Below are 25,897 nucleotides of genomic sequence, written 5' to 3'. Positions count from 1 at the left end.
TGTAATATCATTGCAGTAGGCCTGCTAGCCCTATGTTTTTCAACACAGGAGCAAGTGGGGGTACCACAAACGGAAAACTGACAACCCGCCTGACTCAGAATAGAGCGCGCTGACCAAAGGTTTGGTGGACAGGGTACTCCGTCACTTTGTGTTGGAGTACCCTGTCCACCAAACTCTAAATCAGGACCTCTGCTTGTAATGTGCAGTCCATTGATTCTAATCCTAGTGAGATAGTTCATGGTGTAATAAATGCTTGCTGCATATGTCTGTGTTTACCCTGCATGTCAAAAGTTGTATTAACATTCCAATAACTCAAAGGGGTAATTCATGATCTAGCCCTCTCCCTTAAGTATAAACATAGAGTAACCTGTATACAGAAGAGTCCCTTGGTTAAAATTACAAGTCATGAGCATTACTGCAGCTTTGGGGAAACTAAAAACCATATGCATATGTTTTGTGAATATCAGGCAATGATATATATTACTGCAACATTGTAGAGGTTGGACAGATATGTGCACTGTTTGATTGTAGAACAAAGGCAAAGTGTGCATCACTGTAGCCTTATAAAAACTTCACAGTATTGTAAAATTGGACAAATGAAAGTATTACCACCAGCGTGGAATTCTGCTAGAGGTACTTGAGGTCACTGGAGCAGTCCATGGGAGCCATGTGGGATTTAGCTCTCATGCTTTTCAGTTGAAATATAGCTTGTTCATCAGGGTTAAGCCGCCTAAAACTGCATTTGAGACCAATGATTTTGGGAATGATATGTTCGGCTAAATGTGCTTCTAAAGTTCATAATTGCTACTAATTTTTCAAAGATATTTCATGGGGTTCCCTTATACAGTTCTGCTTACATTCTTTACACCTTTGACCAATGTTGATGCGTCAGTGTAAAACTGAAACATTTGCCATAATCCTTCCTCCATAATTCGTGGACCCCTGTAATATTGTCTTTTAATAGCATGCAGGTTCACCTACTGTATTGGCCCAATGTATTTGATAATGTCCCATAAAGCCACATCCTCTCTGAAATCAATCTTTGGCTTTGAACCCCCAAACCCATATGTCTGGCAAGTATTTTTAAAACTCAGTTGTCACCAATGTTTACTGCACTGAATGCTTTGATATTTGTCAACTCAAACATATTTTCCTTTAAAGTACTTAAAGCAAGGTAAACAGACAGAAGCACTGCTCATCATGAAACTAATAACCCACCTTTTCAAGGGTTACCTGAGGGATTTGGGGCGATGACTGGGAGAGTTGGATGTTTATCTTGCTTTCATTATGTCCTATAGTAACACTGCTGTGTAAGTGTTTATGGTCCTACAGCAGCTGAACAAAGATGACTATGGATAGGGTTATTATATTTTTTACAGAAAGCAGTTTTGTTGGGAAATTACCTAAATTCTCATCAATAAATGGAAGTGATGCAATGTGTCCAGATGTTGGTTATTGTTCCTTCATGTGGAACTCTTGAAAGGCATTTGCTTTTGCAAAAAAATCTAACAAGGTACAAACAGCATGAAACTTTATTGATGCAGGTTAGCACACGTGTTATTGAGAGCAATGTATGGAATGGTATTGATGTTCAGCATCCTTGCCCATCAGATGAAAAAAATCACAGCTGTCGGTCATCAAAAGTAAATGATCCAGTTGTATGCATTTGGTTTGCCTACATTATGTTACTATTAAAGGCTGATATTGCTTATTGTTAATTGGAGAACTGCTGAATCTGGGATTTGTTCTCAGTCGGTTTTCAGATGAACCACCAATGTAGTCCAAATTATAGACAAGGAAGAGTGAAAGAAGACTGCAATTAAGACAAGCCTGGGTGACTTTGAGTACAAAGTATTGCCATTTGGTTTAAATATTGCAAATGCAGTGTTTTAAGAGTTTGACAAGGAGATCTTCAGGAAGCTCTTGGATGTTCGTTTAGGCGTTTAGTTACATGGCATCCATTGCTTCCATAATCTACTTGATCATCAACAACATTTTAGGCTGTTTTATAGTGACTGTAAGAGAGTGATCATTAAGTGACGTTGGTAAATTTGTGAGTTCTGTGTGCATCAGGAATCTTTACTGGGACATGTCATATCCCTTGGGAGCATCGACCTAGATTGCTGTAAGTGTGAGGATAATAAAGAGTGGCTTCAACCTAGGAATATGAAAGACATTCAAAATCCGAAGGGATTTACCAATTTCTGTATAAGAATTATTGCAGACTACACCAACTTTGTGTCTTTCTTAGAAAGGAGATTACGTCAGAAACATGAATTAGGACAATTACCACTGCTCATGAGCGTCTTTTGTTCAGCAGACAGATAAGACTGTTTTGAGTAAGTGATGTTTGTGAAGGGGCATGATCACTTATGTGTAAAGCTGGAAAGATGTATTCACTGGCACATTATCAACAACACTCAGTGCAGCAGACTGTAGGTACACTGTTCAGTGACCAGATACTGGCTTCGTGGTCCTTCGCCCAAAATACAGTAGTTGGAGGATTTAGGTCCCTTACGCAAATGAAAAAGAGCATCCTATTTTTGTGTGCTGCTTTTTTTTTAGAGTGCTGCAGTGTTGCTTTAACAGCCAATGTTAGCCCTATAGATGAATGATAAATAGGTGGGGATTCTGGTTGAGTGACTGAATGTCTCCAGTTTATTGTATCATGGCTGTCAACTGAGAGGGGGTTCTTGGTTTTGACTTGTCAGTTAGAGTGATGAAGCTGTGTCTAAAATACACTTATTGTGCAAACCATGTTGTTTATACGCATGATAATCTGTCAATATGATTTACCATATAAGGGCTGGGCTTATTCATAACTTAGAAGGCAGTACTCCTATTGCAACTAGAAAAGAGCTTTATGTGGTCATAAAACTCAACACTCAGTGTGTCTTTTGTGTTTTTTTGTTTAAAAGGGGAAATTGGATAAGGTGCTTCTCATGCCGTGATGTGGGTATCCATTACGCATTTTCTAGCCCCAAAGCCTGCATATGACCATTAATGGCAAAGTTCTGTATGAAGCTGGCAGGCAGCTTTTCCAGGGTGCAGGCAAAGTGGGGGCAAAAGGAGAATCCTTGTAACACCTATTGCTGTTGTCCTGGGAACCACATAAACCAGCTACTACCACGAGCACACTGAAGTTTAAGAACTTTCTCTACAGGCTTTGACTCTCCAAGGGTTGCAATTGCACATATTAAAGGCTTATTCTCGAAGGGTTGTGTGAGGTAGAAATCTTATGAAGGCAACACTTGAATGGCACAATAGGAAAATAATATGCGGAGTACTGTAATCTCTCTACATTGTAATTTTTTTTAATTCCAGGTGCACCCAGATTTCAGAACACACCTCTAATAAGAAAATGACACAACTAGATGCTTGTAGTAAGTTATTGCATCCAACCTGCGGCACCACACTGCTCATGATGCATTGAAACCTTTACTCAGCATGCAAGAAGTTGATGCAAGCCCAAACACTGTTTGTTTACCAGCAACAGTTTGTAAAATAAATTGCCGTTTGGTAATGTTCACAGAGTGAGCTTGGGTCCCCTGTTCCAACTTTCCCATCTCTCAGGATTCCTTTAGGAGTTAGGAGCACCAGTGCATCTAAAAAAACAAAATCATTTCTATCACAAGTAAAAGATTAAGGTGCAAGCAAAGGTGGTCTCTTGCTCTTCTACCTTTCACCCTTGATAGAAATTATGTTTGTTTCCAACACAAGTCCTGTCTTCTTAACCTGCTGAAGGTTATATTCAGAGACAGGTTTTTTTGCTTTCAACATCGACAATCCCAGCATGCACTGCTTGGTAAGAAGGCAATACTAGTGGAATGTGTCACTTATTACATGGTGCCTCTTGTCAGCTAGTTAATGTAATTTAGAGAAGGATGTAGCAAGAGGTGCTCAGACGACATCGGATGAAATACCTCTTACTTAGAGCCTTGTGTCTTTGCCATATGCAACTCCTTGATGACTTTCAACATCATTATTATAATGTATATGTGGATGTACTCTATCTCATATATAATGTCCAGACACTATAATAGCTTAACATATTGTATTAGACTTTTGCTGACTTGAAAAAGTCCAGTAGCTTAGTACAATTAAATATGTATAGCCATATAATTTGTTCTTTTCAATACATGTAATGTGGGCAGTCTGGCTAATTTAGCTGGCTATGGGACTCTAATGAGCTAACATCGTTTTCAGAGAATAAACATAAGTATAATAATAATATTGCAAAGGTGCCGTCTTGAGTCTTTCTGGAAGAGTAAGAAAGTTATGCTTTAGGAATTGCAAATAAGTCTTACTGTGTGCTGCTTGTCTTAAGTTTGGAGTTCTGTGTGTCCACTGCTGGCCAGGGTCCTACTGGTGGTGGTCAATGAGTTTAACCTTGGTCTGATTCTGGAGGTGGAAGTTAACCTTCACAGTTAGGTGGAAGAATGTTGGGGTGTCTTGGGGCTACCATGCAGAATCACGGCAAGGTTGACAAACGCAGAGTGCACAAAACAAAGGGGAAACCAGTCACAGGGGGAGTAGGAAAACCAAACAGCAGTTTCCCCCAAAAGTTACACTTCCTTTTTCCTCTCTCTCTAGGGTAGATAAAGAGAGAGCAAACAGTCTCTCCAATCTTGACAGTGGTGATGTTGGATTAATTTCTTATTTTACAGGTCACAGAAAGAGCAAGATCTTTCTTCAGTCCTTTAAATTGCGCCCAAAGCAATTATAGGGTGCCAAAACTCCACTGATTTAATTTTTCCATTGGCTGCATGCCAAGCTTCCATGCTTTGTTGAATACAATGTCAAATGGATGTCTCAGGGAACAGGTTAATTTCAAACATCTTAATTTCAAACAGTGTCGTCTAGGGTTAATCAAACATTTTCTCTGGATTGGTGTATGCTATACCTGATCTTGGACTGCCTCATAGGAGTGTGTGAGTGTCATGTGCCTGGAGGAACATTTGAGACAGGGTTAGTATGCCGGGAGCACCTAATCTAAGAAGGAATGCAAGGTGGCATTTGAAGGGCTCTCCACCACTCACTCCCTAAACTCAGTTTCCACTTAAGGATTTAGGCCCTCATTATGAGTCTGGCGGTCCTTGGACTGCCAGACTTGCGTGACGGTCTTAATGCCGCTGGGCCAGTGGTAAAGACCGCCATATACTGAATTTGGCGGTTTGGCTTCGGTGAAACACCACCCGTACCGCCAGGGCGGTCAGACCTTCGAGCCAGAGGTGAGAACCTCCAGGCTGGCGGTAGCTGTAATACCTCCATCAGTATTGCGACTTAGCAGACCTCCACCATTTTCGTGGCAGTCGCACCACCACAAAAAATGCTGGTGGTCATGCACTCAGTGACAGGAATCTCCATTCCTGATGCCGGCAGACACACCCCACACAAACACACACCTACATTCAAGCACCCCCACTCACCCACGCATTTGCTTACATACGCCCCCACACACTCGCACCCAAACATGCACTCAGATACACCAATTCACTCGCACACATGCACTCAGACACGTACACTTGCATGCACGCACACAAACTGACACCCCCTTCCCCCTCCGCATTCACACAAACATACACGTACTCACACACACACACACAACACCCCCCTCAGTATACATGCACTCACGAACGTACACACAGAGACCCCCTTCCCCCCACATTCATACACCCATGCAGACATCACACACATTCACAAAATAACCCCCACCAGGCCTCCCTCACCCCCTCTTTCGGACAATCAACTTACCTGCTTCGGCGAGTTGGCCATCTGGGAGGGGATGGGTCCTGGCACTTTCCACCGCCAGCACCGCACTGCCATGCCGGAAACATCTGTGCTGTATTGTGGATCGTAATACGGCGGGCGGCATCCTGTTGGCGTGGCGGATGCTGGTGATGGAACTCGCCTCTATTACGACATCGGCCACTCTGACGGTGTCAGATTTTCACCCAAAATCGGGCGGTAATCGGCGCAATGCCGTAATAGGGCGGGGTTCAGACCGCAAACACTGAAGGTCTTTGAGCACCTGCGGCTTCAACAGTCTTTTGAAAAGACCACCGAAGTCGAAATGAGCACCTCAGTCTTTTTTCTAACTAAACAGTAGCAGTCAGATCCAAAAGAATGAAAAATGGGGTGCATTGACATTATCAACTAATAAAAAGTATGCCACAGATGGGATCATTTGCTATTACAGTTTTAAAAGTGTGTTGTCGACACATCACAATTGATTGGTCCGAACTAAAGAAAGCATCTCCTAAAGTGTGCTTATAGATTGTGAGTTCCAAAAAGTAAAAAAATGTACTATGCAGGAAAATAAGTTTGTACTGCTTGACAAAACGAATGTAACCTGAAGTATTGAAATGGTGACCTGACAATGTAATTGCAGTTTATCCAGGTCAGAATATAGGCTTGTGGGACTATTATGACAAGGAATCTTTGAAATTCATATTTATTTTATTTGTATACAAGCTAGGGTTTATACTAAAAAGCCTATTGGACTGTTGATGTGATAGACCATTCCAAGGGAGCTTAGGCTACCCATAAAGCACTTTACGGCTTGTCACCAGAATATTTGAATAAGGGCTTGGTTCCATACTGTGCTACAAGACTTTTGAGAGCTGCATACAAACAACTATTACTACATCCACATTGTGCCAGGAAAAGAACAGGGGGCATGCCGTTCCAATTGACTGCCAGCCTAATGAGGAACGACTTGCCAGTAGACCCAAGAAGCTCCCCTACAGCATTTTTATTTTAGAAAGAGTCTAAAGGTGTGGATATTCGAATATTATGGAATTCCTTAGCAGACTGCTTAGTGGAAAGTCATCCAGTTGGATTTCTTGCACTATATAAATGTGATTTGATATAACTGCTACCACTTAATTTAGCAGTCTTGGTGTAAGTAGACTTAGGGCCTGATTACAACCTTGGCGGAGAGGATTACTCCGTCGCAAATGTGACGGATATCCCGCCCGCGGTATTACAATTTCCATTATACTTATAATACGGCGGACGGGATATCTGTCACATTTCGGACAGAGTAATCCCCGCCGCCAAGATGGTAATCAGGCCCTTAGTCTCAGAAATCTCACATTTAATTGTATTTCTTGGATATTTTCCTTCACACTAGCATAAGTGATTGTGAAGGAAATTTTGTTGTTACATGAAATACACATTGGTATTGTCATGCATTGAGGAACCTGTTTTTCATTTACATTTTGTAAAGCTTTAGGTCAGTTAATTTAAATGGAACTATGTTTTGTTTTCACTGGTGGCATTTCGATCTCTATGAACATGAGCTCATCACGTCAGTGTGTTCTGTTAAAATTGTCTTTACGTCTGTAGTCCAGGATTGGAGCAAATTATATCATGTTGCTTACAAATTATAAATAAAATAAAAATACATTAACTATAAGCTGATTTTAAAAAGAACAAAAAATAGGAGGGAGGTAAGAGGTTTGATTCAGGAGGGCCTGTCCTTATAAGTAGAAAACGCCCTTGGCTTTGTTTGTAAAACTCTCACCCACCAGGGTTACCTCTTGTTGACATGCTTCCTTATAGGGTCCTTCCCATTCCGTTGCGGAGCAGTGTGTGCTACTACAAGTGAGAGACATGGGAGCCCTAGATGTTTTTTACCATATAATGATCAGAATAGGAATTGGAGGAGTTTTTTATGTAAAATTAAAAAATACCTGCCTGATAAGACACCACTAGCTTTATTAAAGTCTTCAGGCAATATGATTAAAAATGGAAGATATGATGGAACCTATTGGTTTTAATAACTTCTGTTTCTATTGGTCAACATGTTTCTAGCTACTTCCCCCATTGGCTTTCATCAGGACCAAGGGACTAACTCCCAGAAACCACTACTAAAGTGTGAACGTGCATTGACAGTAACATGTAGACCATGCACACACATTGGATGCTATAATAAACATCTCACGTAATTGGTAAGGGATTTCATACCTGTAATGTATAATGTGAGATGTAAATCAGAAAGGCTTGTGGTAGAGATATCCTTATTCCACAAACACCGCACTCAGTGAGCAACCCTTGTAGTAATCCACACAGGGTTGTCAGTGTGTTTATAGTGAGCATCTCTATGCTCAAAATGGTGAGCAAACTGTCAGTCAAAAACTCATTAGCAATATATAAGACATAATACAACATGTTTGTGTACGATACTACACATATTCCAAAACATATACATGCATGTAAAAGTTAAGAGCTTTGCCCCATGGATCCTCTGGTGGCCAAACAAGCCTATAGTCACACTCTGGCGGTGTAAGTAAATATGTAAATATATAAATATAAAAGTTCATTTTAGAATGAGGATTTACTCATCCTCCTTCATGCCCCCATGTCGGCTATGCTGTATTTACTATGCCAAGTTGGAATCACCTAGTAAGGATCACCAGAGTCCGACTGTTAACAGGCATCCTGTTCTGGGTGCTTTTATTTACAAAAAATTAAAAAGTTCTGGTGTTTACCGGCAATGCGCTGCTGGCATTCTTACTTCCGGGTGCTGGCAACTAGATCGCACACGTTTCCAAAATAGCGGATGCACGTGTCACTTCTTGGTTCTGAGCGCATACCTGCTACTGTCTGGGGAATTTAAAACACCTCAGGTTTGCTCTCCTAGTGCTTTTATTGGCATTCGACAATTAAGTCTGAAAAAAATGATGCTGGATAGCATGTTATTATACTATGGCGGACACACATGGGACAACGATGGGATAACTATATGCCGTTTTTTATTCAAAGAGATGGGTCTTAATAGATGATCAACAAATAGAGAGATGTCAAGGTTAAAAAACAAATTATATACAGGATGTATTCAAATCAAATCAAAAAACATTTATAAAGCGCGCTACTCACCCGTGAGGGTCTCAAGGCGCTAGGGGAGGGGGGTTACTGCTGCTCGAAGAGACAGGTTTTGAGCTGCCTCCGGAATGCAGGGTGGTCCTGGGTGGTCCTGAGGTTCGCTGGGAGGGAGTTCCATGACTTGGCCGCCAGGTAGGAGAAGGATTTCCCACCTGCCGTAGTGCGGCGGATGCGAGGGACGGTGGCGAGTGCGAGGTTGGCGGAGCGAAGTTGACTAGTGGGTGTGTAGAAACTGAGGCGACGGTTGAGGTATTCGGGTCCCTTGTTGTGGAGGGCCTTGTGAGCGTGGGTGAGTATTGCGTTATTCATAAAATGAAATGGGTATAAAAATTACTGATTATGAGAACAAAATACATTCAGGGAACGTTTAAGTCAATAATAACCCTTAAGATGTGTTTTCATTTATACAAAGAGAATACCTGTTTGATGTTGTTGAAAGAAGGGTACTTCGTGGGGATAGGGACTGCAAAAATAGGAATTTAATGTCCTGTGAAAATGCCCATGGTATACTGCCATTCAGCCCTGTGTTATGGGTATTGAGCTTGAAAACCCTTCTCTAACCTTTCTTTAAGAGTACTTTGTCGTAGCTTATTATCTCAGGTACATGTTCCAGAAGCACCCGTTGATAATCGGGTACCGTGTGTTTCTGCTTAATGTAATGTTTCCCTATTGTGAAAAGATTGTGAAAAGATTTACGCAATACAGTACACAGAGTTAATGAGATTGAAGCTCTAGCCCTCATTACAACCCTGGCAGTTGGTGGAATAGTGGAGGTATTACTGCCAACAGGCTGGCGGTACCTACCTCCTCTATTATGACATTGGCGGTTTGGCCAAATCCAAACCGCCAGTGTACCACACCGACCGCCACAGCGGTAATGACCGCCGGGCTGGAGACTACAGACTCCAGCCTGGCAGCCATCACAAGGCCGCCCATGGCATTATGACCCCGCCCACTGCCATGGTTTCAGTGGTTTCTGCACCGCCACTGAAATCATGGCGGTAGGCACAACAGCGCCAGGGAATTCCTTCCCTGGCACTGATAGGGGTCTCCCCCGCCCCCTCCCTCTCACGACTGCTACCCCTGCACATATACGCACATACATACACACCCATACACACATGCGTACACACATTCATCCACGCATTCATACACACTCACAACAACACTCATTAACATACATCCAGGCACACACGCAATCACACAACACAACATGCACGTACACTCACACCCACTCATGCACACACGCATTACACATGCATGCATTCACACACACTCACACACACCCCCCACACACGCACGCAACACCCTCCTCTCCTTTTGGAGAACCCGCTTATCTGCTTGCAGGGGGTCCTCCGGCAGGAGGCAGGACGTGGTCCTGCTGCCAGCAGCAGCGTCCGCCAGAAAAACACCGCCAGGCAGTATCATGGAACATGATACAGTAGGCGATGTTTTGCTGGCATGGTGCTGTAACGCCGCGCTTGGACGCGGTGTCTCTTTCTGCCATTGCGTCAGGAACACGCTGCCGACACCCGGAGCGCCGTTACCTGTGTTTTTTGGTAGCATGTCCTGGGAAGCATGTATTTCGCTTCCGGGTGCCCTACACTTACCTGTAAGCATTTTTTCTTCTTTTCTGTTGGTGGTGGGTTATTCTGGTCTTTTTTCTTCCTGCCTTTGTCCATGCTTGTGTCCATATTTTCTTCTTCCTGTTTGTGTTCCCAGCATGCTCGCTTGTTCTTATATACTGCTTTCTTTTTCCTATTCATGTCAATGGGCTTTTCCCAATTCAAGTTGTCAAGTCCTTTTTTTTCTTCATCTCTTCAGGAGTTCCTGTTTGAGGTTTTTCCCCAGTGTTTTTTTTTTCTTTCCCTCTGAGACTCCTTCTAGAGGGTACGGTCTGTTTTGGTGTTTCCAGTCAAGCGGCAGCGTGGCTACTAGAAAGGGTCGCCCTTATCTGGGAGTATCCAGAACCTGTGGAAGACCGGGTGTATTCGCCAACCCTGTATTGAGAGGTGAGAAGTCAAGCGCAGTTCGTAACAGGTGCTGCTGCTGGCAGCAGCACCACCTCACCGCCGTCCGCCGCCATGACCGTCGACGGAATTCCACCAGCCTTCTGGCTGTATTCCGTCTACGGTCATAATGGCATGGACGGTCAGTAGCCACGGCAACGGTATGTTGGCGGCCGTCGCCGTGGCGGTAGGCAGCATTTGCCGCCAATGTCGTAATGAGGGCCTTAGTGTTGAATAGGAGGAGACTGTGAAATCTTTAACATCCGTGGTGGCAAGCCTGACCAAATTACCTGAAGTCGCTGGAGGACTGAGGAGAGGATGCTGAATGGGGAGCATGGAGTGATTAGTTGTGCTGATCTGGGTGTATTTGTCCACGGTGATCTGTTTTTGACAAGCTGAGCTGTCCATCACAACATGGAGATGCTTGCTGTCTGACCCGAAGATTGGATTTTACAATCTCGACCTCCGGATAGCGGGAATAGTTGTCCATAATACCACACGGAGATGCTTGCCGTCCGGCAGACTTACGAAATCCACACTTGCCCTTAGCCAGTCGACAGTCGTTGAGAACTCAGTGATAATGGGAGGAGGACGGATCGTTTCCTTCGGTGGCTTGACAGAGGCTGCATTGTTGGACAGCTCTCCCCACTTTTTAGCCCAGGCTGGGGAACCATACCGTGTTCCTTAAACAACTCTTCGTCTTTAAGACACCCTGGTGGTATACATGGGCCAAATCCACCGTTCCTTGGGTCTGGCTGGTGGGCACTACGAGCTGGGGTCCTCATAGTAGACACCCATCACCTGAGACCGAGAGTTCATCCTTCATGTGACACGGTGAATTGAGGGTGTTCTGAGCTTCAACAGTTTTCTGTGAGAGCGTGGCTGTGATGTTGTCCCTCTCTCGGACTGGACGGCGGTCATCACTTGTTGGAGGCAGTCCTCTGACCTTGTAGCCTCGATGATCTCAGTTAGTGAGATGGGTAGTGGTTGTGATCTCTCCATGACAACCTGCATGTATTCTTCTGCCTCTTTGGCTTGCTGTGTTTATTGAGGGGTAGCTGGCCATGCATGCCTTGAGAGATAATCAGCTGGGTTGTGGCACCCGGTTGGTATTTGATAGAGAAGTGGTGTTCTTGAAGCTGGAGTATCCACTTCTCGATCTGGTCAGAGGCATGGAGACTGAGCCTTTAAAGAGTGGCAACAGTGGTTTGTGGTCTGTGTTAACAATGAAAGGGGGTCCATAGAGACAGATGTGAAAGTGTCAGCATCCCAGTGGAGAGTGATCACTTCTTTCTCAGTGTGAGAATATCTTTGTTTCCGTTGGGGATCATGGCCCGGCTGGCATAGGCAATGGGAGTTCATTCTCCGCAATACTGCTTTTGGGATAAAACTGCTCCAAGGCCGGTAGGGCTGGCATCGACAGATAGATCAGTGTCTTTGCTGGGATCTAAGTATGCAAGCTTGGTGTCGGCAGAAAAAACAGATCTCCTCCTTCAAGAACTCACACTTTTAGTTTGTGCAACATGAGGCTGCAGCTTCGCAGCTGGTGGAACACGGCCCGTAGTCATTGGAGGTGTTCTTCCAGAGCAGAGGCATGGTCCATGAGTTCGCCGCTGACATTAAGGACACCAGGAAACCCCACCAGCACCCCTCTGATGATGTCCTGGAATATCTCTACGGAGCTGGAGATGCCGAAATTCAGGTGCTTGTATCAACGTAGTCCCAGGTGCATGGAGAAGGTGGTTACGTCCTGTTGCTCAGGTGCAAGAAGGATTTGGTGGTACCTTGAGCGAGGGTCCATCTTCATTAACCATCGGGAGCTTGTGAGTTCTCCCACTGTGTCGTTGATCATGGGTGTCAGGTGATGCCACCATTTGATGGCACTATTCAGACCCTCATATCGACGCATATGCTCACCCACCCTGGTTGTTTGGGCTTGCGTGTGACGATGATGGGCGACACCCATGGTGTGGGCTCTTCCACTCTGTCAATGATGTCGGCCTTCTCTAACTTCATCAGCTCAGCCTCTACCATGGGTCTGAGATGGAAAGCTAAGCCTAAGGACAGTGTCTCAGGGCAGCTAGCTGCACCGACTGGTCAGTGTGGAGACGAATCATCCATTTTTTTGCAGGCATCCAGTGCCATGGAAGAGCTGTTCGAACTCGGCAAGGAGAGAATCCGGGGCACTGACGTGGACTCCAAAAGCAAATTGGACCAGTTGTAATTATTAGGCTGTGTGGCAGCTGAGTAGAATGACTGCTCCTCCTTTGCTGACATGTACCTTTTTTTTGTAGCTTGATCTTGGTGACTGAGTGTAGTGGTGAAGATTCCCACCAGTGGGAGGCAGGTGGTGGTGCCATTAGTGTACACTCTGGTGGTGGTAGGGCGCTGGGTTGGGGTGACTTCATTGCTTGATGTGGATTTAGAGGTAGGATATTGATGCTCCTGTATCGATGAGTGCTATTATCGGTTGTCCTTCAACCATGACTTGCAGTGAGGGGCTCTGCGGAAGTGACCGTGATCCGGCTCTACCACGTAGATGACGTTGACGGTTCACTCTGACTCGTCTTCATCCATATTGTCATCTTCAGTTATCCCAGATTCGGTCCCCTGCTAGTAGGCGTTCTTCCTCTTCGGCCCTTTTGTTGTGTGTATCGATCTGCAGACCTTTGCATAATGATTGAGTTTTCCACAGTCCGAACATTTCCGGCCCTTTGCTGGGCAATCTCCTTTATGAGGGTTAAGGCTGCCAAACCACCTGCTTAGCCTGGTTGCTTGCGGTGTTTTCAGACGCTCCTTCTTCTTTTGAGGCGAGGCGGTGGCACCTACTTTGTTAACGGATGAGGTTTGGTAACCTGAGTGTGGCTTTCATGTGGGCCGCCTGTGACTTGGACAGCTCTTTTGACCTGCCCATAGTGAGGATCTCGTCCCTTGGCATCCGAGGAACTTGCAAGATGTGTTCTCGCAGATTGGCCGATGCATAACCCCAGATGAACTGGAGACAGATTTCATCCTGCTCATCTGGGAGTGCACGTGGCCACCAAATCACAGAGCCAGATGTAGAATTCATCCACTGACTCCTCTGGCATTTGCCGGGCTTGCCTGAGTAGGAATCGTTCATAGTTTGGATTTGCTAGAGGGGCAAAATGAGCTGTCAGAGCCATCTTGAGCGTGTCATAGGTATGGTGTGTCCCAGCTTCCTGCACTTTCTTGGACAGTTTGTGCACAGCAGCCCCTCTTAGGTGCAGAAGAATTGGTTGTCTTCTCCTTCAGCTATTCTGACCGCTGCGAAGTATATCTCTAGGCGGTCTACCCACCTGGCCCATTTTGTAGCTTGGGATGACGGTGCACCAGCTATGATGAAAGGTTTGATGGTGGGCACTGAAGTCATGAATGTGGATGTCTGGGGGTCATAGAGATGCCGGGGTTGTTGCTGTTATCTGAGGTTGGGCAGTCCAAATGTAGGGTGGGGTTCTTGCTGCTTTCCCTTCTCCTGTTCTAATGCAGGATTGCACCTGCATGGCTTTCTTTTTTCCTTGTCTGCCTTACATGTTTGATATGGGCTGCCACGTGGACCCCTGTCAGGTAAGGTAGTGGTGTGTAGCTGGGTCACTATGTTCGGCGCTCCAAAAATTGTACTCGCTGAGCACTTGCTGTGCGTCTAAGCTAGAATGTAATGTGGGCAGTGGATCGCATGCTATAAGGCTCTCTGTATGCTCCCCGCACGCACTAGGGTTGATGGGTGGAGCCGTGCTGATCACGTGGTGACACTGCCTCCCTCTGCCGAATTTGTCAGTGGCCGAGGCCCTTGTGTTCACCGCGTGGAAGGGAATGGATCCCGACTGATGGCGGCAGTTGTTTTGTCGGGTGCCGTACCCCGACCCCTGGGCCTATGTGGTGGAGGGAGGCCTGCGCGGCACAGGTGCTGACAGAGACTCGAGATGCCGTCTGTTGCGGAGACTGCCCATGCGCAGCCCCACACGTTTATTTATACGTTTGCAGTCACATGACCACAGGCCAAATCAGAGTGGGCTATGGGCACCAGGGGTGGGGGGGGGGGTTGTTGGAACTCCCCTGCACAGCTTGATACATTACACCGCCATACAGGTCTCCTTTGTCTTCGGGGTGTGCCAGCGCTGTCAAAGAAGTATAACCTATAGGACATGCAGTCAGTCTGAACTGTGATGGCGTAGTTTTTGGTGGCTCAGATTCAACACCAGGAAGTTGTCAGCTAGGCGAGTGTAAACAAGGAAGCCATAAAATATGTGTTTGCATCCCTCTTGTTTTCTGCACAACCACATTTCAATAAATAAATTGTTTCTTGCTTAAGTGTCTGGCGGCCATAACTCTGTATTACATTGGAATTGTGTTATGTATTCAGCTATAAATTGGTTCCTGTCACTGTAAAGTGCATATCAGGTCACAAATGCTCCAGGTCATTCTACACTACCAGACCCGAGAGGCTGGGGCTCTTCTCTATAGCTGCAGATCAATGTTCTTTGTGTCTGTTGGAACATGTGATCACAGAAAAACAATCAGGGCGGCAGATAAGGACGGACCAGAACGACACCCCGGTAAAGTAAGTATGCTTGCTGGCCTCCGGAGGAGCATGTATAGGCACTCACAGCTTTCTTATCCAAATCTGCTGGTACACTTTGTAAAATGGCTTCCACTGCTATACAGCCTCAACCTCTTCCCTTGTTACAGCCTCCACTGGCCCCACACGGGATTTGTCATTGGTACCTCGGACCCAGGTAATCTATCACTATCACGGCTCTCATTCTTGCCAGACATGGCTTTGCTTTTCCTGTCAGTTGGGGAAATTCCCCTCCTAGGTTTGCCCATACTGCAGGGCTTATGGTGAGGCTCAGCAGGACCAGACAGTGACTATATTCCTCATTGGAACATAGGGTGCTGGGAATCCTCCTATTTCGGGGGGAGTGATTTGGAGGGAGAAGGAATGTTACAGGAACTTCACTGGGCTTCTCGCAGAGTTCTAGATAAAAGCATACACGGTTATATCGTACAGGCCCAAGTTCACCCCAAGAAGACATTTCCTAAGGTAATGCTGAAGGTCCTCAGTGATATGGCCCCTCCCAACCCGCATCCTGTCATGTTCCTTTGAGCTGCTTTTTGCATGATTTCTTCAGTCATAATTTCACTAAGCTGTATGAATAAAGAAAGATGACGTCCAATTTGAATATAAAGGTACCCCCTTTTCAACTGTGACATGTTTGGAACTCATTATTAACTAGGTTTGGTGGGAATGTTGCAAAGATTCCATGACCTCCTGTCTATTGAGGTAAGGTTGAAATAAAAATTTACCAAACATTAGCATTGGTTTAATGACATGTAAAACTGTCACGTATTTTTCGTAAATGCATGTAGCAAGTTTTGTAGCCTGAGTTTGTTATTAAAAAGACGTATCATAAAAAAAACATCATTTTGCATGAGAAGGAGCTCCATTTTTGGGCAGACTTAATATCGGGTGTGTGACTTCCTTCCCTGGCCAAGCTGAAGACGGATACATGCTGCTAAGGGACTGTAACCGTTCTTCAGCTGTCGATCTACTGCAAGCCTCTTTCATCTTAAAGGGGCCATCTAGTGAATGATGGACTGCCTATTGTTGCTGAGAGTTAGGGATGCAGGGCTGGGTAAAAACAACTTTATTTTCTCGACACTTGATGGCCCCTTAAAGAGGATGCAACAGCTTCAAGTGGTCACTATAGTGAAAGAATGTCAGTGCCAAATTAATTGTCTCAACTCCATAAGACACTATGAAGAACCCAAATACTTTGAATGTGAGTCATTATAGTTCATGATAGCCCCAGAAATTCTGCCTATTCCCACTAAGGTCAAGGCGTACATTAAAATAATGTTATTGATTTCCTTTCACAGACCTGGACTAATGTAATTTCATAAAGAGTGTCCTCTTCATCATAATGTATTTCATCATCATCATCCTAACAATTTATTGTTGGCAACAGCCTCACGCTATATATATATGCAATAATCAGTATGATAATGACATGACAATGGAAACATCAAAAAGGCAAAATAATAATTTATGTTTCTGTGTTACATATTATCAACTTTTCCATTTAATAACAGAAAATGTTGTTACTTCAGTCATCATTAAAGAAGAAGAGGACAGCTGTTCTGTAGGCCGCCAAGGGTTTTCGGGGGACAAATTGGTAAACATGTCCACAGGTAAGGACACCATAGATCTTTCATTGAGCAAAAGGTGTTTTTTTGTCTCATCCTAACAGTAACTGTCTAAGGGCCTGATGTAATTCTTGATGAAGAGGGAACTCCATCGCAACAGCCGCCAATACTACGGTCGGCCCGCCTGATTTAAATGTGGACGGACCATAGATTGACAACAGCAATGACTACTCTGCTTCCACAGTAGTCCTTCCGAGATTCGGCTGTATGTCTGCCCACGTAATTTAGATGGGTTGACATAGAGGCATTTTTTTCTATGCCCGTCACCACCAGGAAAAACGTTACGATGAAGGTCACTGGAAAGTGCTCAATGCCTCCTTGTCTTTAGAGGAAACTCCCATGGCGAAGAAGGCATTGGTTTTTTTTTTTTCAAAAAACAAAATCCTGCTTTGGGGTTTTCTTTTTGAAAATAAAAAATAAAATGTATCTTTGCTGTACAGCTATATCAAGCTTGATGGAACCTTCTGGAAAGCTGCAAACAGCACTTCCTGTCAATGCACTTCCTGTCAATGCTTTAAATGTCTGCAGAGCCAACTGACATTTCAAAGTTTACTCTGTCACCCTGGTGGAGGATGGACTGACTGCCCAAATCTAAATCCACCCCAAATTCGCAATGCAATTTCTATTCTCTATAAACATTTGTATTCTCTGTATGCTTTTTCTTGTCACCCAGTGGAAGCCAAATCAAATAAATATAGCCACTGTTTTCATGTACACATAGTTTTTTAATACATATTTTTATTGAATTTTATGAGAGAGACAATAAAAGGTGGTTGACATTCTGCAGAGAAGCATCTGAGAAATAACACATTTGCTTGAATTGAATCTGTCACCATGTAGGAAGCTGGCCTGGTGTGTGGCGGGTACCCAAGGTACTTACACCTTATACCAGGTCCCAGTATCCCCTCTTAGTGAAGTGTAGGCAGTGTCTAGAAGCCAGGCTCTCTAGAGGTAGCTGTGGATGAGCAGCCAAGGCTTATCTAGGAGACATGCAAAGCTCATGCAATACCAGTGTAGTCACACAGCACTTTATAGACATGAAAGTAAACACTTAGTTGTACAATAATAAAGGTACTTTATTTTTGGAACAAATCACCACAAAACACTAGAAAGGTAACCCGCCCTCAGGAGGTAAGTAATACACTAAATATGTACACTAGCAATCAGAAATAGGAATGCAAAAGGTTAAAAAACAGTGCAAATAGCTATAACCAATAGTGACCGGGGGGGGGGGGGGGGTCACAAACCATATACTAAAAAAATAGAATGCGAATAAGGTACCCCCACCTATGTAAGTAAAATGAGTAGAGGGGACCTGGGAGTACTAGAAAACCACGGAGGTAAGTAACACAGTACCCCCCCAGCGACCAGTAATGCAGGAGTAAAACACTGTATTTTCCCTAAACCACCCAAAAGGAGGAAAAGAAGAAAAAGTAGTCAGCCAGACAAGACTGCAAGAAAATCAGTGGTGGATTCCTGAAGAAAGAAGATCTGTGGAGAGAGGGGACCAAGTCCAAGAGTCACAGTGGAGTCCAAGAAGAGGAGGAGCTACTACCCACCCAGCTGTAGTTGTATGAGTTGGTCGACGGTGATGAAGAACAGGTTAGCACTGCAGCCCTGGACCTGGAGAAGAGTTCCTGATGGATGCAGATGAAGTCCCATGCTGGATAGAAGATTGCATATGGGTGTCAGTGCAGGATTCCACCAATAAGCCTTGGCAAAGGCAAACTCACGTTTAGTGGAAAAGAGGTGCTGTCAGGGGCCATAAAGGCCCAGGAGGACTCAACCCATGAGGGGGAGTCACAGGGGACCCTCTGCGTCGCAGAGAGTCCACAGGAGCAGAGGCAGCACCCAAAGGAGTCCCGCAGGACGGGGACACAGGAGTCCCAGAAGAATCCCACGCAGCACTACAAAATGGGATCCCACGCCACAGGAGAACCACGCAGGAGGGTGTGTGTTGCAGGATGGAGCGCTCGGGGCTGGAACTACACATTGCATGAAGATCCCTTGGAGGAAATGCAAACAAGCCTTAGCAGCTGCAAAAGAAGCAGTGCATAGGGGTACTGTCCTGCGTGGGAAGGCAAAGGCTTACCTCTACCAAAGTTGGACAGCTGGCATAGAGGACCAATCGGAGTACTCCAGACCACCACGTGTGATGCAGGATCCACGCAGCTCAAGATGAGTGGAGATCCACGCAGCCGATCGCCGTTTGCTGTAGGTGCCTGCGGTTGCAGGGGAGTGACTCCTTCACTGCAAGGGAGATTCCTTCTTCTTCTTGTACAGGCTGAAGAGTTGCAGTCTTCTGAGGATGCACTGCCGGGGAAATGTTGCAAAGCTGGCAGGAGACGTGGAAACAAAGTTGCAGAAGAGTCTTCTTTGCTGTAGCAGCGTTTGTCGGTTCCTGGAGGGTCCAGTCAGGGTTCCAGTGGGCAGAAGTGGAGGTTGCAGAGGAGTCCTGCTGGAATCTTGCAAGCCAAATCTGTGGACCCACCCCAGAGGAAGACCACAAATAGCCCTGAAAGGGGGATTGGTCACCTAACCAGGTAAGCACCTATCAGAAGGGGGCTCTGACGTCACCTGCCGGGCCTGGCCTGACCACTCTGATGCTCCCAGAGTTCCCTGCCAACCTTGGAAACAAGATGGCAGAACCCAGGGACCCTCTGGAGGAGCCCTGGGCGCCTCCCCTGGAGTGTTGATGGAACTGGGAGTGGTCACTCCCCTTTCCATTGTCCAGTTTCACGCCAAAGCAGGGACTGGGGGACCCTGAACTGATGTGAACTGGTTTATGCATGAAGGGCACCAAATGTCCCTTCAAAGCAAACCAGTGCCTTCGTGGAGGCTACCCCTCCCATGCCAGTCACCTACTTCCAAAGGGAGAGGGTGTTACCTCCTTCTCCCAAAGTAAATCCTTTGTTCTGCATTCCTGGGCTTGATCCGATCAAGCAGCAAGAGGTCAGAAATCTGTCTGAGGGGTGGCAGCAGCTGGGCTGCCCCGAAAACCCTGTGAGGCTGGTGGTAGCAAAGCTGGGGGTCCTCTAAAGAGCCCCCAGAGTGCACGGAATTATACTTCCAATACTTGCAACAGTATTGGGGTATGATTCCGAGATGTTTGATGCCAAACGTGCCCAGGTTCGGAGTTACCATTATGTAACATTACAGACATGTACATTATGTATGTAATCGTGTAAAATGGCATCCCACACTCACAAAGTCCAGGAAAATGGATCTGGAGTCTGTTGGGGCACCTCTTCTAGTGCAGGGGTGCCCTCACATTCAGGTACCTGTACCCTGCCCTCTCGCCTGATAGGGCCTACCATAGGGGTGACTTACACTGACCTGGTGCAGTGACCTGTAGTGAAAACTGGTACATGTACCCGTTTTACGCAGACTGCAATGGCAGGCCTGCAGAACCCTTTGCATGGCCCCCGATGTGTGGCAGAATAACTGCTGTAGCCCATAGGGATCCACTGGAACCCCAGTGCCCTGGGTACCTAGGTACCATATACTAAGGACTTACATGGGACCAATATGCCAATTGTGGGGAGAAAAAGGTACAATTTACAGGAGAGAGCAAAGCTACTGGGGTCTTGGTTAGCAAGATCCCAGTGACAAAGTCAAACACACTGATAACAGGCCAAAAAGTGGGGATAACCATGCTAGAAAGAGGCTACTTCCCTACACACCATCTGTGAACTATCCTCTGGATCTCTTTCCTCACTTCCAGCAACAATCAATCAATCAATCATAACATTTCTAAAGTGCACTACTCACCCATTAGGGTCTCAGGGCGATGGGAGGGGGACGCTACTGGTCGAAGAGCCACGTCTTGAGGTGTTTCCTGAATGATCAGGTGGTCCTGGGTCTGGCGTAGGTGGAGCGGTAGGGAGTTCCAGGTCTTGGCGGCAAGGTGAGAAAAGGATCTTCCTCCGGCAGTGGTGCGGCGGATGCGGGGGACGGTGGCGAGTGCGAGGCTGGCGGAGCGGAGATGGCAGGTGAGTCTGTCGTTGAGGTAGGCTGGACCTGTGTTGTGGAGAGCTTTGTGTGCGTGGGTCAGGAGCTTGAAGGGATCCTCTTCGAAACGGGTAGCCAGTGCAGGTCTCTGAGGTGGGGGAGATGTTGTAGTGGCGTGGGACATCTAGGATGAGGCGGGCGGATGCGTTCTGTATTCGTTGCAGTTTTGTTTGCAGCTTGGCCTTTGTCCCTGCGTATAGAGCGTTGCCATAGTCCAATCTGCTGCTGACCAGGGCGTGGGTGACAGATTTTTCTGGTTTCGACGGGAATCCACTTGAAGATTTTGCGGAGCATGCGGAGAGTGTTGTAGCAGGAGGAGGTGATTGCGTTGACCTGCTGAGTCATGCTGAGAGTGGAGTCCAAGATGAAGCCCAGGTTGTGCATGTGAGTGGTGGGCGAGGGGGCGGTACCTAGGGAGCTGAGCCGCCAAGAGTCGTTCTATGCTGAGGGGTCGGAGCCGAAGATGAGGATCCCAGTTTTGTCGGTCTTTAGCTTGAGGCGGCTCGATTCCATCCAGCTGGAGATGGCGTGGAGTCCATTATGGAGGTTGTTTTTTGCACTGGTAGGGTCTTTCGTGAGGGAGAGGATCAGCTGGGTGTCATCTGCGTAGGACACTATGGCGAGAGGGGCCATGTAAACGTTGAAGAGCGTTGGGCTGAGAAATGATCCCTGGGGGACGCCACAGATGATCTTGGAGGCCTCTGACAGGAACGGTGGAAGGCGGAGCCTCTGGGTTCTGCCGGAGAGGAAGGACAAGAGCCAGTTGAGCGCCTTGTCGCGGATTCCGGCGTTGTGGAGTCGTGTACGGAGGGTGTGATGGCATACCGTGTCGAAGGCTGCGGAGAGGTCCAGGAGGATGAGTGCCGCGGTTTCGCCTTCGTCGAGCATGGTCCTGATGTCATCCGTGGCAGCGATGAGTGCGGTCTTGGTGCTGTAATGTTTTCGGAATCCTGATTGGGAGCTGTCGATCGCCTTGCTGTCCTCCAAGAAATGGGAAAGTTGGGCATTGATGACCTTGGCTGGGAAGGGGAGGAGGGAGATCGGTCGGTAGTTCTTCAGGTCGTCTTGGTCCGCCTTGGGCTTCTTCAGTAGGGCGTTGACTTCCGCGTGTTTCCAGGTTTCTGGGAAGGTGGCTGACTCGAAAGAGCTGTTGATGGTGTCGCAGAGGTGGGGTGCGATGATGTTGCTTGCTTTATTGAAGATGTGGTGAGGGCAGGGGTCCAGTGGGGATCCGGAGTGGATGGAGGCCATGGTGTTGATGATGTCTTCTTTGTGGACGAGGGTCCAGGTGTGAAGGAGGTTGGTGTTGCTCGGGGCGTTGGGTTCGTGGGGGTCTGTGCTCTGTTTGTGGGTCTTGGGGTTGAAGCTGTTGTGCATTTCTTCTATCTTGCGGCGGAAATGGGTTGCGAGGGTGTTGCAGAACTCCTGCGAGGGTGGGGGTTCGTTGGAGCAGGTCCGGGGGTTTGAGAGCTCTTTGATGATGCCGAAGAGTTTTTTACTATTGTAAGCGTTTTTGTCTATGCAGTTTTTGAAGTGGGTCCTTTTGGTGGTGCAGATCAGCTGGTGATGATTGTGGATGGACTCCTTGAGTGCGGTGAGGTGGAGTTCGGTAGGATCCTGGTGCCAGGTCTTCTCCCTTTTGAGACATTCTCGTTTGGAGTTCTGTAGGTCTGGGTTGAACCAGCTGGCCTTGGCGCTGTGTAGGGTATTTGAGGGGTTTTTGCGCAGTGCGAGGGTGTTGGCACAGTCTTCTAGCCAGCGATTGTAGGTCGGTGGCGGCTGTGTTGGGGTCCGAGGTTTCTGCCGGCGGGGCCTGGGCGACGGTGTAGATCAGTTGATCTGTTGAGATTTTGCTCCAGTTGTGTCGGGGGGTTTTGTGCGGTGGTGTTGAGTGGTTGGTTTCAGGAAGGAGAAGTGGATGCAGCAGTGGTCTGTCCAGTCGTGTTCGGTGGTGTGGCTGAAGGAGACATGGTTGCTGGCAGAGAAGATGGGGTCGAGTGTGTGGCCTGCGGTGTGAGTGGGCGATGTGACGAGTTGTTTGAGGCCGAGGTTAGCGAGGTTGACCAGCAGGTGGTTGGTGTTGACGTCGTTGTTGTTTTCTAGATGGAAGTTCAGGTCGCCAAGGAGGATGTTGTCTGCCGAGGCGAGGGCCTGGGCGCTGACGATGTCGGCGATGGTATCGCAGAATTGTGCTCGGGGGCCTGGGGGTCTGTAGATCAGTGTTCCCTTGAGGGTGGTGTTGGCGTTGATGTAGATGTTGAAGTGGAGGTGTTCGGCGGTGTTGAGGGTGTTATGGGTGCTGGTTGAGACTTTGATGGTGCTTTTGTGGACTACGATTCCTCCTCCTGGTTTGTTGGTGCGGTCTCTCCTGGTGATCTTGTAGCCTTCAGGGATGGCAACGGCTATGTCGGGTTCATAGGCCGAGTTCGTCCAGGTTTCGGTGAAGAAGGCGATGCCCGGTGATGTGGAGGTCAGCAGGTCCCAAAGTTTGATGGCGTGTTTGTGGATGGATCGGGTGTTGAGTAGAATGCAGTTGAGTTGGCTGTCGGCCGGACTGTTGTGGCGCTTTATGGTGCAGGTGTAGTGGCAGGCTTGGCAGGCGAAAGGTTCTTTGGTGTTCTTTGGGTGGACTGGAAGCAGGTGGAGGAACGTCCTGGATTGAGGGCGTGGAGGTCGCTGGCAGAGTAATGGTGTGCGGCGATGCGGGGCCTTGCGGGCCAGGGGGACTGGCACTGGGCGCGGTCCAGGCGCGGACAGGCGCTGACGGGCTTGCCTCTAGACCTGCAGATTCCAAGGACACACAAAGACCAGCAATAAAGAAAATACAGGGCTTGAGAAGTCCATTCCTGCTGTGCAAACAAAAAGGTTCCAAACCCTGCCTGCTGCGCCCAAGACTCAACAGTCGCTGCTGAGGGGTTGCTCGGACATCGGACAGACACTAAAAATCCCCAGAAGACCTCCACTCTTCTGAAAACCACTGAAGATCTCCCTCCAGAGTGAAGATGTCACACTTTTGCAACAAAGACCCAAAGTCCAGTAAAGTCCAATTTACTGACTGGCTGCTGACCAAGGAACCAGAAGGCGCAGCTGGAACAAATTTCACCCAATGGACCTGGAAGAATAACCCTGCAAGGGTGCCAGGTTTGGTGGAACTGCGCCCTCCAGGGGTTGAACCGTGCAATAGCCCAGGGTACTGGTCACTCAGTGCTGGACACCAAGAAGAAATGTCCACACCAGACTCCAAAAGGACCAGGAGGAAGCCCCAGTCCAGGGAGTTCAGAAACCAGCAGAATCAACCAACAACGTGACTCTGCTGACCTCCAACCAACCCTCAAAGTGACCTTCCTCCTGCTTCCAAGGGCACCTTTGCGCACTGCTCTTGGCTCATCTATCTGCTCTGCATCCGGCCTCTCTATCTGCTCTGCATCTGGCCCCCCTGGGCCGTGCACCGGAGTATCAGCTGTGCTCTTAGGGTCCCCCTCCCCTTACGACCTCTACACTCCAAGGGGACCCTCTGGACTCACCTAGAAGTCCACCTGTGCGTTGCTTTTCCAAGTGGTCAAAAGTACAAAAGGGGACATTGGTAAATGTTCTGCCTGATTTTATATGCATTTTTAAAGTTGGTTCCTATGGTGGGTAATTACGCACAAAAATACTATTTTTGCTGATTTTGATGATCTTGGTCTTAAAACATTTATAAAAATCGGAAGGATTTTTGTAAATTTGTCTTGAGTTATTCCTTTGAGTGTGTGTCTTGCTTTATTTATACAGTGAGTACAACAGATGCTTTGCACTTCTCCAAGACTGGCCTAGCTGCTCGATCGAGCTTAAGGTGGTGTAGTTTTTACCGCTGTAAACCAATGTGTGGTTGCCTGGACTTCCTGCACAGTGTGCATGGTTTTGCACACTACATAGAGGGCCAGCCTCCTACAACACTCACTCAAAATCCTTATAGTGATCACTCCTAACATTGGATAGCCTCTCCATGGTCTTTATGTTCCAGTGTTTCAAATGCCAAAAACATAAACAGGGGCTCCCCTTTTCTCCACTAGGATGCCAGTGCTATTTTTGTAGCACTAAGCATCTCCACAGTCAACAGAGAACAATGGTCAAGCAGAACAGAAGCAACGTCTGTAGTATAGCTCTCCAACTCTTGCATAGTTGCCAAGGTTCTCTTCCAAATAGACTGATATGTGGGCAATCCCACCATGTATGGTGGACGTTCTCCAAAACCGCACTAACCCCCATCCAAGCAGAAACTGCTAGCAGTTGGATAAAACCTATGTCATTTAGTCTAAAGTAAATTTGAAGTATGCTTCCTTATCAAGAATGCTGTTAGATCCTTTCTCAAGGTCACGTCCTAGAAGTCTCCATTGGCCCTCCCCATTTCCCCACCCAATACTGAATTCCATTTCTCCAGGTAAGATCGACAGGAGTTTGGGATAGCTTCTATCAAGATATTGTATGTTTGAAATAATACTGCTTGATGGAGAGGTGGTGAACATACACTTCAATCAGTGGCGGTTTCTTCCATTTCCATTTCATCATCAGCTTTATTCGATCAATGACCATAAAAGCACATAAAAACAGAGATAATAAATAATACTTAAGTAAATAAATACACATCTATAAATTGGTATAAGAACATTAAAACAATAATGAACTTGAGTTACACATAAAACTCTAAAACTTATCTATAAAAGAAATGAAGCCTTAAATTGTTTTTGGGAGATGACATCGTATACGCCAAGCTGTTGCTAAAT

At 46.7% G+C, this 25,897-nt stretch overlaps 1 protein-coding gene across 4 annotated transcripts in view; it reads left to right on the top strand.

Annotated features, from left to right (window-relative positions):
- LOC138295848 (zinc finger protein 25-like) overlaps positions 1–25,897 on the top strand; it is a 101,826-nt gene that overhangs the window by 41,133 nt on the left and 34,796 nt on the right. The window contains exon 6 of one of the 4 annotated variants that reach the window (XM_069234427.1): positions 17,028–17,108. The exons of 1 other annotated variant lie outside the window; for it this stretch is intronic. In XM_069234427.1, the coding sequence (XP_069090528.1) occupies positions 17,028–17,108 (81 nt within the window). Of the gene's footprint in view, positions 1–3,324; positions 3,484–17,009; positions 17,109–25,897 lie in introns of those variants that run through there. 2 more of the 4 variants (XM_069234426.1, XM_069234429.1) reach the window with 2 other exon arrangements.

This window comes from Pleurodeles waltl, chromosome 5 (assembly GCF_031143425.1).
Source record: "Pleurodeles waltl isolate 20211129_DDA chromosome 5, aPleWal1.hap1.20221129, whole genome shotgun sequence".
NCBI classification, from domain to species: domain Eukaryota; kingdom Metazoa; phylum Chordata; class Amphibia; order Caudata; family Salamandridae; genus Pleurodeles; species Pleurodeles waltl.
Note: the sequence above shows the minus strand (reverse complement) of the source record. Positions and strands in the feature narration are given on the sequence as shown.